This window comes from Phyllostomus hastatus, unplaced genomic scaffold (genome assembly GCF_019186645.2).
Source record: "Phyllostomus hastatus isolate PE091 unplaced genomic scaffold, TTU_PhHast_1.1 phas_contig_283, whole genome shotgun sequence".
Taxonomy (NCBI): Eukaryota; Metazoa; Chordata; class Mammalia; order Chiroptera; family Phyllostomidae; genus Phyllostomus; species Phyllostomus hastatus.
Window position 1 is genome coordinate 1,222,817 of NW_025333833.1, and position 15,153 is coordinate 1,237,969.

General features: G+C 61.3%; 1 protein-coding gene across 2 annotated transcripts in view; it reads left to right on the plus strand.

Annotated features, from left to right (window-relative positions):
• Positions 1–310: 310 nt before the first annotated feature.
• PBX1 (PBX homeobox 1) overlaps positions 311–15,153 on the plus strand; it is a 179,457-nt gene continuing 164,614 nt past the window's right edge. For both annotated transcript variants that reach the window (XM_045838533.1, XM_045838534.1), the window contains exons 1-2: positions 311–683; positions 3,855–3,928. In XM_045838533.1, coding sequence (XP_045694489.1) covers positions 493–683; positions 3,855–3,928 — 265 coding nt within the window. In that variant the 5' untranslated portion in view covers positions 311–492. The remainder of the gene's footprint in view (positions 684–3,854; positions 3,929–15,153) is intronic.

A 15,153-nucleotide genomic window follows, 5' to 3' on the forward strand; every position in this document is an offset into this window, starting at 1 on the left:
GGCTCGCCCACCCCTCGGCGGCCGTTCGGCCCGGTGGGGGCGGGGGAAAGTTTGCCTCGCCAGCCCCCTGCCTGGCGCTGCTTTCTCCCGACCCGAGCCTGTTTGCAAAGGGATTAAGCCGCCGATCCGCGCGCCGGAGCCCATTCCTGCCTTGCGAGGAGCCGGACCGCGCGCGCCCGGGGCCAGCTCCGATCGCTTCCGTCCAGGGGGAAGGGGGCTCGTTTTCCTCGCTTTTCGGGAGTCGACACCCTTCTCCCCGGCAGCCCGCCCCCGCCCGCGCCCCGCGCCCCTCCACGCCCCCTCCCCCGCCCGCGCCCCATCCTCCCACCGCCCTGCCAAGAGGGAGGCAAAGGGATTTTTTTTTCTTCGGCGCTTCTTCGCCTGCCCTGTTTATCCTGCCAAGGATCCGGAGACAGCCGGCCGGGTCGGAGCCCGCAGCTGCCCGGGGCCGCGCGCACGAGCCGGGGCCGGGCCGGGCGGCGCGGCGCGGACATGGACGAGCAGCCCAGGCTGATGCACGCCCACGCGGGGGTCGGCATGGCCGGGCACCCCGGCCTGTCCCAGCACTTGCAGGACGGCGCCGCGGGCGCCGAGGGGGAGGGCGGCAGGAAGCAGGACATCGGGGACATCCTCCAGCAGATCATGACCATCACGGACCAGAGTTTGGACGAGGCGCAGGCCAGGTGAGCGGCCGCCTTTTCTTCCCCTTTCTTGGGTGTTTTTGTTTTTCTGCCTCTCGCCGGGGGAAACAATGGGAAGCGGAGCCACACGGCGCTTTCTTTTAAATTGTTGTCTCGTTCCCCGTTCCGCCGAGCAACTCCATGGCGGAGCCGTGCGGGCCAAGGCGCGTGGCGGCCGCCGGCGGAGTCGCCCGGCCCGGCGGCCGTGCGGGGCGGGAGCGGGCGTGGGGACGCGGAGGCACGCGCCCGCGCCCACGCACACGCCCGGCTCGCGGAGCGCCGCCGCGGCCCGGCGGCCGCACTTTCGGCGGCTTTAAAAAAGTATCTCGGAGCCGCTTGGCAAGTTGTGGGCAGATTCCGTGTCTTCTCCGCGAGGGGCCCGTGACACGACAAAATAAAATGTCCCAACAACACTTGCTTTGCAGGTTTACGGACTCCTTACCTACATCGCAGACTTTTGATTTTCTTCCCTGATTTTTTTCTCCTCCAAAATAAATTTTTATCTCTTCTCTTTTCTGCTCCCTTAAAAAAAAAAGGGCAGGGTAATTCTTTGTTACTAGTTGTCAACTCTGCAGAAAATACTTTATACTCATTTAATTCTTTTCCCCCGCAAAAAAGCCGATGGGAAGATAGAAAAGGTAATTTTGCTTTTAGACGTATTTGTTAGTTTTAAGAGACTGTGATATTTAGTTCAACTTTATTGTCTCAGTTTGAGTCTGTGTACTGACCTTCCACGGCACGGGACGTGTGGTCCTTTAAAAAGGGGTGGGGGACAGAATGCAGGCATGCCTCCCCCCCATGCCACTTTCAGGACCACTTAGAATGCACCGAGACAGAAAGGAAGGCACATGTGAATTTTACGTGTCCCAGTCCTGGAGGGCATGACGGTCAGAAGGGAGACATCATAAATGAGCCGTGTGGCTTCTCAGCTTAACCCACCGCCAGGGATCTAGTTCCCCACTCCAGGATTTTACGGTAAATTCTCTTTCAAAACAAAACACAGACTCGTTGGCAAGCCACTAACAGCTCGCCCAAGGCCCATCTCGAAAGGAAGAATTTTTACAGTGTCGTGACCACGTAGGTGTTAGCAGTTACCCAGCTTTGTGAAGTCTCAGCAGGTTGACACACACTCTCACGTACGATCCCTGTACTTCGGGTGACGAGGTTGTGTGGGAAAGGCGGCGTTATATGTATGTTTGTCTTCAGGAAACTGGGATTTGAGTTGAGGAACGAGAAGGAGCAGTTAAAAACATGGGCGTTGGGATTTCCACTCTCATTTCGGTGGCTCACACATGCAACATGTAAGCTCAGAAGTGCTGAGGCTCACCGGGCTTTGCAAACTTGGAGAGGTGCAAAGGCTGGACCTAGCCTACATTTTTGTAAATAGGGGAAAGTTTTCCAAAATTAACCCGTGTTCTTTTAGAATTTTATTTTCTGAAGAAAAGCCGGTGGGTGGGTGGAAGCTTTCCCACGGGCATTTCCTTCTCAGTCGGAACCCATTTCCCTGTTCCATTGTTCCAGGAAGATAAACTCAGACGAGCCAGTGAGCTGCCTTAGTAATGAGTTGGTGGCAAGGAAGGGGCCGGGAAGCCTGGGCATTCTCCCCTTCCCTGGTGTTTAGTCCCGCTCCTTTCTGTGCGGCTAGGCACACCCGCGGCTCGGCGGTCCCCTCTCCCACTGGCCTCCCTGCCGAGAGCGGGGCACAGCAGGGGTTCAGGGCTCTGCTCGCTCTCCGACCCCCCGGCGAGGTGCTGCGGACATGCAGTGTTTCAGGAAAGCTGCCTGGGCTTGCTTTTGTTTTTCTTTTTCCTTTCTTTCTTTTTTTACCTTTTTTTTTTTTTGCATTTGGGCCTATATATAAGAATACAATTAATGAAAACTGTTTTAAAAGGCCCTCCAAAGAGATCTTGGATACGTTCAAGCCTCGCCCACCCTTCTTTTCACCCCTCACAACTAAATGACCACTAGGCTTTCTCTTCGGGTCACGGTGTAACTCCGCTCGGCAAATGCTGGATCTGGTTTTCCTTTCACGGCTGCGCCTTCCTACGATATGTTTATCCTCTACAAAGTAAATCATGAGTATTTTAGATACAATGTGTGTATTTGTTTGGTAGTCTTAGCTGGTGCCTCCTCTGCTGTGGAGCACACAGGGCATGCTCTGGTTTCTGTTCTTCAAGACGGGTATCTATTTTTTTTTTTTAACTTTCAAAGGGATTAAAAAAGAATCGCGTGCATGTTCAGTGCCAGGGGCTTTCATTTCTCTTTGCACACTGATTTTAGTTAGCACACAGAGTTCCCTTGACTGAGGGCTGATACGATCAGTGTTCTGTTTCCAAAACAGTGTCTTTCTGCTAAGTGCTCCCACAGTCAGATGAAGAGAAAGGTATTGTCTCGTTCCTCACGTGCATTCTGAATGCAGAGCGCACAAGAACCAGGTAAACTGCTAATCTAAGAGGCAGAATTGTATTTATTTTTCCCCCAATGGGTGCAAGGTCCTAATTGTAAATAATTGAATTTCAACACCTGCAAATAAGCGCTGTGTGCGCAGGAGGCATGATGTGAACACAGAGAAATGAATTTACTCCCCATATGGGCATGTCTGCCCCCTGGCAATGCATTTCCATACTCTTTAACTCGGGGACTGAAATTTTATAAATTGCCAGTTCTGCTCAGAAGACCTTTCGAGCATCTTGTGTTTATGAGAATACGGGGAAATCTGCGGAATGAATTCGAGCACATGGACGGATTAAATTTGAAAACACACGCAGCCCGAGAGGCAGGGCTGCTCCTGGGCTGTGGGGGTGACATAGATTTTCTGGAACTGTGAACCCATGCGCTGGCTTTGCGCTTTTGATTGCCCAGGACAGTGTTATGGGTTTAAGATTTCCACTTTGATTAAACTACTTAAAAAAAAAGAATCCCGGCTCTGCCTAAATGGGCATCATTTAGGTTAGTTTAGTTCTGTAGTTAAGTCCCTGCTCCCCCTGCTCATTAACGTGATTTCTTTTTGCGTGGCGGGGCTCTGTACATTAAGTCATAAAACCGCCGAAGCGTGCCACGGAGTTGTGCTTGGGGCGTGACCGCGGCCCAACGCTGGGTTCTCCCCCACGTCGCACCACGAGCCGCCTGGGCCTGGCGGCCCACCTAAGCCGTGCTGTTGCTCCTCTCTTGCAGAAAACACGCTTTGAACTGCCACAGGATGAAGCCGGCCTTGTTCAATGTGCTGTGTGAGATCAAAGAGAAAACAGGTAGGACCGAGGCGGCGGCGTCTCAGCCTTTTCTTTGGCCGACGGGCTCCCGTCACCGGCAGCCAGGGCCCATTATTTAGATATTAAAATTGCAGAGTGGAAGTACTCTGGGATTGATCGCGGGCTCCGTGGGGCGTCCGGCCCCGGCCCCCCGAGGGAGGGGGCCGAGTTTCGCGGACCGTCCTTGTCAGGCCGGCTGCCTCCTTCCCCTCCCCTCGGCTCCCAGCGCCCGGCCCACGGGGGCCGAGGGCCTGGAGGCTCTGGAGGGAAGCTTGTGGGACGACGTGCCTTTTGGGGGAAAATGTGAAAGTAAACGTCCATTTCCTGAAGGAGCACATCTTGGCCCACATTTCAAACACTCATTTCGGGGGAGTTGTGTAAAGTTCCCTTCCCCCGGTCTCGCCGCCACAGGGAGCAGCAGCACCCAGAGGCCCTCGCCAGGGCCTGCAGAGCGGCCGCCTCTGCAGCAGCAGGCTCCGGCCGGGGGAGGGCCTGCGGCCTGGGAGCAGGAGCAGGAGCAGGAGCAGGGCCGTGGCCGGCCGGGGAGCGCGCAACGCCGCGAGCCGACTCCTGCTGTGTGCTCCACTTTCTCCTGGCGGGGACTGACAGGCTCACGACACACCCCGGGGGGCACTCAGATCCTGAAGCCGCGATTAAAAAGGAGCAGTCACCAGTCGGTGTTGCTAGACCACAGAGGCCTGGGAAAGGACACTCGGCAGTGTCCTCGCGTGTGTTTATTTTACTCCTTGGTTTCCCGGAGTGGGCGAGTCTCGGCCTCCTGCAGAGACAGAGCCGAGGGGCGGGTGGGGGAGCGGGCAGGGAGACGGAGACGGAGAGCCGGGCACGCAGAGGTGAGCGGCCGCCGGCCTCCGACGTGGCGCCGGCCCTCAGCCGCGCGGAGTACCTGACAGCCGCGTTATTTATTTATTTCCCACAACGAGGAGTGTAACAGCCAATAATTCACACCGGAGCTGTGTAAGCAAGGGCACGACATGGGTGCAAGTGACAATAAACACGATTGCATGCCCGGCTGATCTACATTGATAGTTACACACGGAAGGGGGGTGGGGGGCACCCAGGGTGGCTTTCTGTCCGAGAGTGCTCTGGCTTTCTCTTTTAAAAAATAAATAGTTTCAAGATGTGGCCGTGTGGTGGACTATGTAATTACTTGGGGCTGGAATTGTATGAAAAATTAGTGAGCAGCTCCTTTGTTGAGTGTTCCCGGCGCGGCACGGAGCGCCCGAGACAAAGCACCTGGGCAGCGGCGCCCGGGCCTCCAGGTCACCCGCTGGCCCTCCCTCCCTCCCCGCCCCGGCAGGGCCGCCCTGGCGTGGTGTCGGCGGCGAGGCCCCTCTGCAGAGGTCGGGGGTCGTGCACACCGGCGTGCAGGGCTCTCTCGGTGCGGCACACTGGGTAGTTTCCCTGTCGGCTCCCGGCCGGCGACCCAAGTGCACGCACATGCTTCTCCTCTCTCCCCTTCCCTCCCCTTTTCTCTCTTCGCCGTCGTCTTTTTGAAAACCTTGGTTTCTTTTTTTATCGTAAATGTTTGGTTTGGTGAAATCTGTGTCTGATCTAGCGTGTGTTCTGTGGCTGATCTTGGTTCTTGGAGTGTGGAGTGAAGACACGAAAGCGTGTTTGATGGCCCAGGCTGGAGAGACTCTGTTTGTGAGGACACTCCATCGGGTTTTCACCGGGAGGAGGCCGCCAGGGCACTGAACTCTAGGTGGTGGCCACAGTGTTTAATTCCAGGTTCTAATGAAACCTGCTGAGGCTGTCGATGGAAGCGGGTGGGTCTGGGCGGAGGTCTGGTTCCGGTGCGGGCCGGGGGCGTGTGGCTTATTCACGTTAGCTCAGCCCTTGGGGCAGGGGCAGCCGTGTCGGTCAGAATACACTGCAAAGGTGTAATTTATTGTTGGCACGTATATATGTATGTATTGTCTTAAAAAATCGCCTGTCATTTAATGGCACTCGTATTTGGAGATTTTTAAAAATCTAAACCGAGGGCTTATGTGTTGTTTCTAGAAGAATATATTAAAACAACGCCGTGTCAAGCGTCATAAATTGAAAATGATCAGCATCACCGCCGTGTTAGGGGAGATGCGCACGCACACACACGGAGTTTTGGACTGAGAAGGCTTCAATGAGTGGAAGTTAAAAAATAAAAAAGGAGAGACAGGAAGAAAAAAGAAAAAGAAGGAAAAAGGCCCTCCCCTCTGGTTTCCCGCTCGTGTGTTGCGAGCGCTGGGACTGGCAGGAACCTCTCCGGGAGGAAGGCTGGGCGTCTGCGGGACGGGGGGCCGCCCGGCGCGGCGCCGGTGCCGGGGCGCAGCCGCCCCTCCCCGGGCCCTGCTGCAGGTCCTGGTGAGCGGGGTGGGTCTGGGCGCGGGCTGGAAACCGGCACGGGTCTCCGACCGGAGCCCGTGGAGAGGCACACACGGGCCGTCCTTGTGCCGCGTCCTTTGAGCCCCTCGCACTTCACGAGGATTTCTGAGCCGCCCTCTGAGGCATCCCGGGCGTCTTGGGTTTCGGGTGGGCCTCGCTGGTTCGTCTCGTCACGCGAGGGTCGCCAGGTTCACGGCCGGCTCGCCGACGCGGGTGGGCCTCGGAGGAGCCCGGGCATTGCGTTCATTTGCTGCTTTTGCTCTTTTGCTTTTGTTAATGACTCCAGTTGGGAGACTCAGCGAAGATTCTCGCCGACCTTCCAGAAGTTTAAAGGAACAGGCACACGACACTCAACACAGGCAGCAGCAGCCCCAGTGCAGTTGATTGATCGGTGTTTAAGTCAGAAATTACTGTGGGGGTATTACCAAAAAATGTGTCTTCTTGCCTCTGGGTGTGGAGCAAGTTTTTGCTCTGATGCCTTTCTGCTCTGTAAAGAAGTGCTAGGAGGAGAGAGTCCCAGCGAGGTGCCGGGCAGACAGGTCTCGAGCGGCCGCAGGGAGACCCTATCTGGACGCCCCCCACCCCCACCCCCGGGACGTGTGTTTCCAGAGTGGCTGTCCTCTCCTCTGAGCTCCTTCTGGGCCGGGAGGTGCAATGCAGAGTTCGGGCCTCGGGCCGCCGCGTCTCCTTGGGCCCCAGCGTCCGACCCCTGCCTTCCGAGGCCCCCCGGGTGTGCGCGTGCCCGTGGCAGGGCCGGCGGCGGGCACGAGGAGCGAGAAGTCCCAGACCACGTTTCAGACGAAGACCTTGATTATGCTAAAAACACCTCTTGTTTTCCTTTGTAAATTCTGCGCCAGAAGTCACGCAGGGTTAACTATCGGGACAACAGAAAGTCCGCGGGCCCCTCACTTGGGGGGGGGTCGCAGGCGGCGGGGAAGAGCCGGGAACTGCCGGGGACGGTTTTTCACGTCGGCGCGCGCCGGCCCGTGGCACCTTCCAGGGCCGGCTGCTGCGCTGCCGTGAAGCCGGATCGCTGGGAGAGCCGGGAACCAGTTCTGGCTTCCTCGACGGTCCTCTGTGCTCTGTCCTTCGTTCCCGGTGCTCACGGAGCACCCCCGGCGGGGCCCCGTGGGCTTCCCTGTCCACTCTCCACTCTGCCCTGCGCCCGCCGCTGCCCCTCGCTGCCGCAGCTGCTCCCGGGGCGCCCTCCGCCCGCTGCTGCCAGCCCGGGAGCACCGCTCGTGCGTGGGTTCCTGCGGGTGGGGCCCCGGGAGGAAGCGTGGGTCGTGGAAAAGGGCTCTGACGGCCCGAGGCCGGGAGCACAGAACCGGCGCCGAGGACCCTCGGCAGTTGCGCGAGCCGCCCGCCGTCCGGTGCCTTGAGGAGGGGAGACCGCCGAAGCGGCTTTCCACAGAAGTTTGTCTGGAGCAGAGTTCAAGTGTGTGTGTGTGCGTGTGTCCCCCCCCCCCCCCGGGTCTGAGCGAGACAGAAGGGGAGAAAATCCGGGGCAGGGAGCTGCTCGCTGACCTCACCGCGTTCGAGGCACAGCCGTGTGTGAGGCAGGAGTAACGTGATCAGGCCATGAACTATTTATTCATCGTGATGTGGACGCGAACCGTGGCGCTCGCCTGGAGAGGTGTCCCTCCTCCTCCTCACCTGGGTGCGATCTGTTTCCACCAAGTTCTGGCATGTGAGGGGGGGAGGCGGGGGTGCAGAGGGCACCTACCCGAACGGACTTGCGGAATCGGGTGTCCGTCCCGTCTGCTAACAAAGGGAGCGTGTCTGAGGGTTGGAGACGAGAGGCCCAGGGCGCTGGGGGAGTGCAGATCAGAGGGGAGGACTGCGGCCTCGCAAGTGCGGGGGTGGGCTCTCAGCGGGTGGGCTGCCGGGGGTGGGGGCACGGTCCTGTGTGCAGCCCGCCGCCAGTGCCAGGCCTCTCGCACAGGGTGGCCCCGGCGCCCTCCTGATGCACGAATTTCTGGTCGCCGTTGTTGGCAGATCACAAAAGATACTTCCAATGAGCAAACACGCCGAAACTCAGCTGTTGCACAGACAGGGTCCAGCAGAAGTCACGGCGCTGGGTGTGGTGGGTCGGGGACGGGGACGTCGCGCACGAGATGGACGGCAATTTGAACGTGTCACCTCAAGTGTCATATGGTGTGCTGGAGTGTGATGCTGTGTCACAGAGCTACACACTTACAATTTTGTGATAAAATATTTTTGTGCAATAAAAAAGGGGTGTTACTCGTGCCAGACGCGTGTTTACATGGGAAGGCATTTCCGTTCTCACGGAAAGCCTGACCCTGGCTACTCCTGAGAGACCCCCCGTGTGCCCGCTTTGGGGGCGCTCGGCCTTCATGTTGGGCTCAGGTCTCTTGTGCATGGACACTGCTGTGCTTTCCACTCGGGGAAGCGAGCCTAAATATAGCTTCGTCCCTTCTCCTTTTCGTGGATTTTTTCTTGCGCGCCCCCTGATGGGGCAGTGTCCCAGGCCCAGCCAGCCCTCAGAGGCAGCTGTAACTCATTTGCACGTGACCCTGCGGCCCCCGGTCCGCGGTTTAGCCCGGGTCGCAGGAGGAGCCACGTACTGCCGGCCCCACCCCGGGGTGTGCGGTGTAAGGAATGCACTGATTGATAAATAAAATAAGTGGCAGATTAATGAGTTGTTTGCAAAGTGCTTTGCACTCTCTGGGCTATATAAATAAAAGATGCTGTAGGTTCTATAATCAATTATCTCAGGGCTCGTATCCGACCCCGTCTCCTCGGACGGCGTGGTGTTAACCCTTTCGGGGCAGAGACACATCCGCTGGTCTAGCGTTGAGTCCTGGGTGCTCCGTGGGTGCTTGTGAGGAGACTCTGGCGGAACCCTCTGCCCTGGCTGCGCCTTGGAGGTGCCGTTTCTCAGAATGCGGCAGAGGGGTTTCCAGAAGAGAAAGCGCAGGTGTAGACTGTCACGAGCTCGCATCGTGACGGCTCTCTCCCTCTCTGGCAGAATGAGGCCAGGAGCGGCTTCCCGGAGGTCCGCCCGGCCCCGGCAGCGCTGCGCGGCCTCCGCATCACTGGTGGGTCGGGATCGCCGCGGGTGGACAATGGATGCTTTTTGGTTCAGGTCGCAGTTTCAGCTCCCATCTCCCACGGACGTGCTTGTCCTTCAGCCGGGACTGGGATGGGCGTGTCGTACCTGTGCTAGATTTAGACCTACCTCTGAATAGTCACAAGATGACCGGCAAATTGTTCCCGTAAATTTAGGACCGCTTCTAGCCGTGGTTAAGGGCTTGGTCTCTGAAGCCAGACCACCTGGCCTTGTATCGCCGGTAGACTTTTAGCTGTGTGACCTTACTCACATTGCTAACCCTCTCTGTGCTGTGTTTTCTTCGTCTGTAAAATGGTGATAATAACGGTATCTATCTTAGAGGCTTGTTAGGATGCAGTGAGGTAATACATGTAAATTACAGCGCCTGGCACAGAGGAAATAGTCAATAACTGTTAGCTTTTATTATTTCTGGCCCTGCTTCCTTGTATGAAAAGGAGAGGCTCGCACCAGATGGTCCCCGAAGACCAAGCCAACGCCAAGACTCTGTGATTCTGTGCTGAAAAGGGACCAAAACTGCTGAATTTGAGATTTGCTTTCCTTTGTTTCTCTTGCCATTCTCTTCGAGTGAGGAGTAGCTATCTCTGGCCAAAAGGCTGGGACTCGGTTGGAAGGAGAGAGGGGAATGTGGGCAGGAGCACAGGCAGAGGTGTTCAATCATCCCCGCGCCGGGCAGCAGCCCCTGGAAACCCGGAACGGCGTCTGTCAGGGATGGCATTTTCCTCGCATCGGCAACTGGCAGCGGGGCGGTGTTACGTAATCACGGTTAGACATGCTTTCCCTCTGGGGACACGCGGGCTCCTCCAGGCCACGGACGGCTCCAGAGCAGGAGGACGGAGGCAGGGCAGCGGGACCGCTCACTGTCGTCTTAGTTGAAGGAGGATGTGACTTTCGTCATGACGACAGCCTTGAGACAGAGTAGTTCATTGTTATCATCCTACAGTTTTCTTGAGATGTGTTTCATCAACCGTGGGGCTGGCCTGTTTGGAGTGTGTGGTTTTAGTAGGGTCGCACAGTTGTGCGGCCGCCACCTGCTCAGACCCAGGACCATCGGTGGCCAGTTCGCCTCTCTCTGCCTCGCCACCTGTAACCTCTCATCTGTGCCTGCGGGCTCCTGCTCGGGGCGTGTTCACGTAAATGGAACCAGACGGGAAACTTTGTAACCAGCTTCACGTAGCGTGAAGTTTTCAAGGTTCAGCAGTGCTGTGGCACACACCAGTGCTCTGTTCCTCTTGACGACTGAATAGTGTTCCACCTGGTGGCCGGGCCACAGTGTGTTCGTCCGTTAAGGAGCCGATGGGCGTTTCCGTGGTTTTCCTGGGTCGGCGTGGCGGTGGGCGCTTGCACGCTTGCTCTGCGCGGACGTGTCTCCGTCTCTCGGATCCGGCCCGAGGACGGCTCTGCTGCTCGGGGCTGGCCCTGTGCTCAGCACTTGCGGACCGGCCAGGCCGCCCCCCAGGGCGGCCGCGGTGGTTGTGCCGCTCGGCCTCGGCGTGGATGACCCTCAGCTGGGCCTGGCCCCCGCGCCTTCCTGGAGCCGCACCTTGTCCGCGGAGAGAAGGGGTCCGCGCACGCGTGTGGTGCAGCGTGGGCACGGTCGGGGCTGGGCAGAACCGCTCTCCGAGCTCTGGGCGTTTTGGGAGGCGGACGGGCGAGTCTCAGGGGCGAGACTCGGGGGGGCTCCCAGTGTCCCGTTCCTCAGAGGACGCGCGGTGACACAGGCGGGACAGTCAGCATGGCCTCGGGGGGAGCCAGGGTGGACGCACACCCCGGCGTGCTGGGGGGCTGGAGGGAGCTCCGGTCTCCTCCTCCGCACGGGAGAGAGGGGGCGCTGCGCAGGGCTGCTGGGAGGCGGCACGGACAAGGACGCTCGCACGGCGCTCGCCTCGCCGGGGTGGCTCCGCAAGTGGCCGGGAGGTTCCTGTTCTGGACCCGCAGGCGGAGAGCGGGCGCCCCCACGTTCGTGCGGCTCTGTCTGCCCGGGCCGGGCGTCCTCCTGCGCTGCCGGGTCCAAAGGCGCGCCGACCGCTCCCGGGGCTGTTTCAGGGGCCGGCGGGGCGTCGGCACGGGAGCAGCGGTCCCGGCCGCTCCTCCCCGAGCCCCGGAGCCCTCGCGAGGGATCCCGTGCGAGGGGACACTTGTAGTTTCAAATTCAACGTTTCGGATTCTCCAGTAGCCCACTTAAAGGAAAGGAAAAAGAAACAGCTGAAATTAATTTTAATAATAGATTTTATTTAAATCCAAATGTACCTAAAATATGTCGGCATGTGATCGACCCAGACATAAACGAGACGGTTTACTCTTCGTTGTCTGTTGTCCTCGGGGTTTGCAGCCCACGTGCCTCTCCTGCGCCGGAGCCCGGGAGCCGGAGCTGCGTGGGGGGGTCCGTGCGTGCCCCTGGCTCGGCCGTGGGGGCGGGGGGGTGATGCGTAAGTCTTTGTTTTTTCTTTTTTTGGCATAGTTTCTCCGGTACAGAAGACACACGGTTGTTCCTCCTCAGACGTGACCTGGCAGTTCTGTGGCCGTTGAAACTGGTTCCTCGGGGACGTACGTCCCAGAAAGCACGTCTGGGGCTCTCCCCCGGGGAGGGGGGTGTCTGCACTGGGCACCACGGAGGCCGTCCGCCTCCCTCCTCCTCTCTCCTTCCTCCCCCAACTCCTGGCTTCATGCTTCCTCCCCTGGTGCTCGGCAGCCTCCGAGCCGTCCCCCAGGGCAGCACCAGTGGGCACGGACCGCGGGCAAACCGTCCCCCAGGATGGCACCGGCGGGCACGGACCGCAGGCGGGACCGGCCCAGGGCCTGTGCTGTGACTGGGGTGCGTGGGCCCCAGGTCGGGGGTCCTGCGGCCAGCGCCCACGGCTGCCAAGTTCACGTGGTATTTGAGAACGCCACTTAACCGCTGGGCCCCCGGTTTCCACGCCCGTGGAATGGCAGCTCTAGAGAGCCCCCAGTGTGACCCTACTCTTGGGGCCGTGAGCCCCGCACGGTCCCTGCCCGGCCCGGGCCTCGTAGGGCAGAAAGCCGGCAGAGCATCGTGAGAGAAGCGCCTTCTCCTCGCGCGCCCGTGACTCCCTGTCTCTTCCAGACAGTCAGGTGACACGGGTTGTGGTGCTGTCACGGCCACCTCTGTCCACCGGGCCGGGCTGGAGGAGGGGCCTGGCAGGGCAGCAGGCTGGTGGTTTTTGTGAATGGAAGCACTCGGCAGCGACTCGCAGAGCCGGTGGGAGCCCGGCCCCGGGCTGGTCTGCGCCGCCGACTCCGTTTCTGCCATGAGGTGCCGCCTGTGGCTGTCCGTCCCGGACTGGAACCCCGGCTGGGAAAGCACAGAGACGTGTGGGTGCAGGGTCGGAGACGCAGGAGGTGCCCTGTGGGTCCGCGTGGAGCCGCCAGGCGGTCGGGGGGCTGGGGCTTGCTCTCCAGCTTGGAGTTGAGTTCCCGTGCTCACCGCCCGCCCTGCCGAAGCTCTGAAATAGCGGGCTTCCCACCGGCCTGTGGGCGGGGCTTCCGGACGCGGTGAGGACGCGCAGAGGGCAGTTCTCCGGCCCTCGGTCCTCGGGGAAGTGCGGTCTGGCGCGTGAGAGGGGGCCGTGCTCCGGGACAGGGCCGGGCCGCCCTGCGGGGCAAGGACGGGACCGGGTGGTCGTGGCCGGTGGGGCTGAGCATCGGGCGGTGTCCTGGCGGCCTCAGGTGACGCGGCGCCCGGTGTTGGCGCGCTGGGAGAGCCTTGCCCCGAGTTGGGTCACTCACTGAGTGGACGGTTTGCCCGCATCTCCGTCCCCGACGGAGAAAGGCCCTCCGAGGCCCCGGAGGTGCGCGGGCCAGCCCTCAGCCTGCAGGGCCCCTCCCGGGGTGTCCGGGCGGGGAGGCAGCTCCGGGCGAGCTCCGAGGCTCTGTGCCGGCTCCTGTCCATGAGCAAAGTCACGGCAGGCACAGCTCTCCTTTATGTGGCCTCCTCCCCAGGGTGCCCGTGACCCCAGCCCCCTGGGTCGGGGGAGCCTGGTGGGAGCCCAGGGGCGCGTGTGCGAGCCGGAGGATGGAGGCCCGGGAGGGACCGCAGGGTGGGAGGGGGAGCGGCAGCGGCCTCGGCCTGAGGCGAAGAGGGGAAAGGACAGCAGTGGCCAGAGGAGACGGAGATGCGAGAGCTCCGGCCAGGCAGGGCGGGGAACCCGGCGTCCCCGGGGTGCTCCGGGGACCCTGAGACGGCTGGGGGCCGGGGAGGGGGCGGGGGAGCCCCGCCCGAGTAGGCCCAGGTGCCGGCCCCACCAGCTGGCCCGGGGGCTGGCTGGGTGCTGCTGGAGGGCGGCTCGGTCGGCCTCGCAGGGGGGTCCGTGGGGCCCCACCACGCTGGCGACCTGAGTGCGGTCCGGTGCGCGCGGATCGGTGCTGAGGTGCCGGGAAGGGCGCGACCAGAGCCCCCAGGCCCCGGCCCCTCCCTGGGGCCCCGTGTCCTCCGTCCTTCACCTCCTCCTCGGCTCCGTCGGGGACGGCAGGGGAGGACCCGCCCCAGGGAGGGGCCTGCCCCAGGGACTCGCTCCCTCTGCGGGGGCCCCCGGAGGGCCCCTCGCAAGCACCGCGGAGCCTGCCTGCCTGCACAGGCCGGAGCCTCGCCCGGGTGCAGAGTGCGGGCCGGCGGGCGGTGGGCGGGGTTCTGCAGGCGTGCAGGTCGGCAGGGGTGAGCACGGCACAGGCACGGGTGTGCTCGCGCACACGCGTGTGCCTTTGTGCGTGCTTTCCTGCCTGCCGTCTCTCACTTCAGGGACGGCTCCAGCTCCTGCGCCTGGTGTTCACTCGGGGGGGGGGGGTCAGACACCAGCCCCCGAGGTTCCTGCAGACTGCCTGCGTCCTCTCTGCTCCGCAGCTCTGGCGGGGGTGGGTGGGGGGCCCTGGTTTTCCCCAGGAGATTTGTAGCCCAGAGAACCTGATGTGCCTTCAGACAGCCCGAGGCGTTCACTTTCGTCGCCTGGCCTGATCTCTTCCCACACGGGAGGAAGGTCCGCGGGCGCCCCAGACAGCCCCGTCGGCTGGCACGGCGCTGGCCTCGCCCCGGAGCACGGCCTCCGGCGGGGGCCTGGTGTCTGCAGGAGTCCTCCGAGATGGGGCTGGGGCCTCGGCTGGGCTGCCTGCCCCTCCCCCCCCACAGTTGTGCCGCCCCCGCCCCACCGCGGAGCCAGGGAGGACGGGGCTGTCCTCGGGCGCAGGCCTGAGCCACGTCACTTCGTCCTCCTGCAGAAGGAGCCGCCGGGAAAGACGGTCTTGGTGTGTCGCTGCCGTCCCCACACGGAGCCTGGTTCCCGACACCGCGCAGTTGCAGCCTCTCGAGGCCGCGAGTGCAGGCCCCGCGGTGGACCCTCCCGCGCCTCCCACCGAGTGAGCGTGGGGGCTGGGGCCGGGAGGGGGGGCGAGGCCCCTGGTTACTCTGAAAACCTGTGGACGCGCCCTGCCTCAGTTTCCACCGGCCCAGCCTCTGGTTGACCGCACGGGGTGGGGTTCTGCTCCGTGCGACTCGGAGGCAGGGGCGGGGCTCCTGCTGTACCCGAGTGAGTTCCTTGTGACTTTGTGCGGGCACTGACGGCGACAGTGGGATCGGCGTGGTGGCAGAGAGAAGGGTGGTAACTGCTGCCCTCCGCCCGACCCCGACCCTGACCCCGACCCCGACCCCTCGCTGTCCAGGGACTCGGTGTGGCGCCCACGTCGGAGGGCCTCACACCACGGACAGACGCGGCCTGCGCAGCCGAGAGTGGGCTCGGTCTTC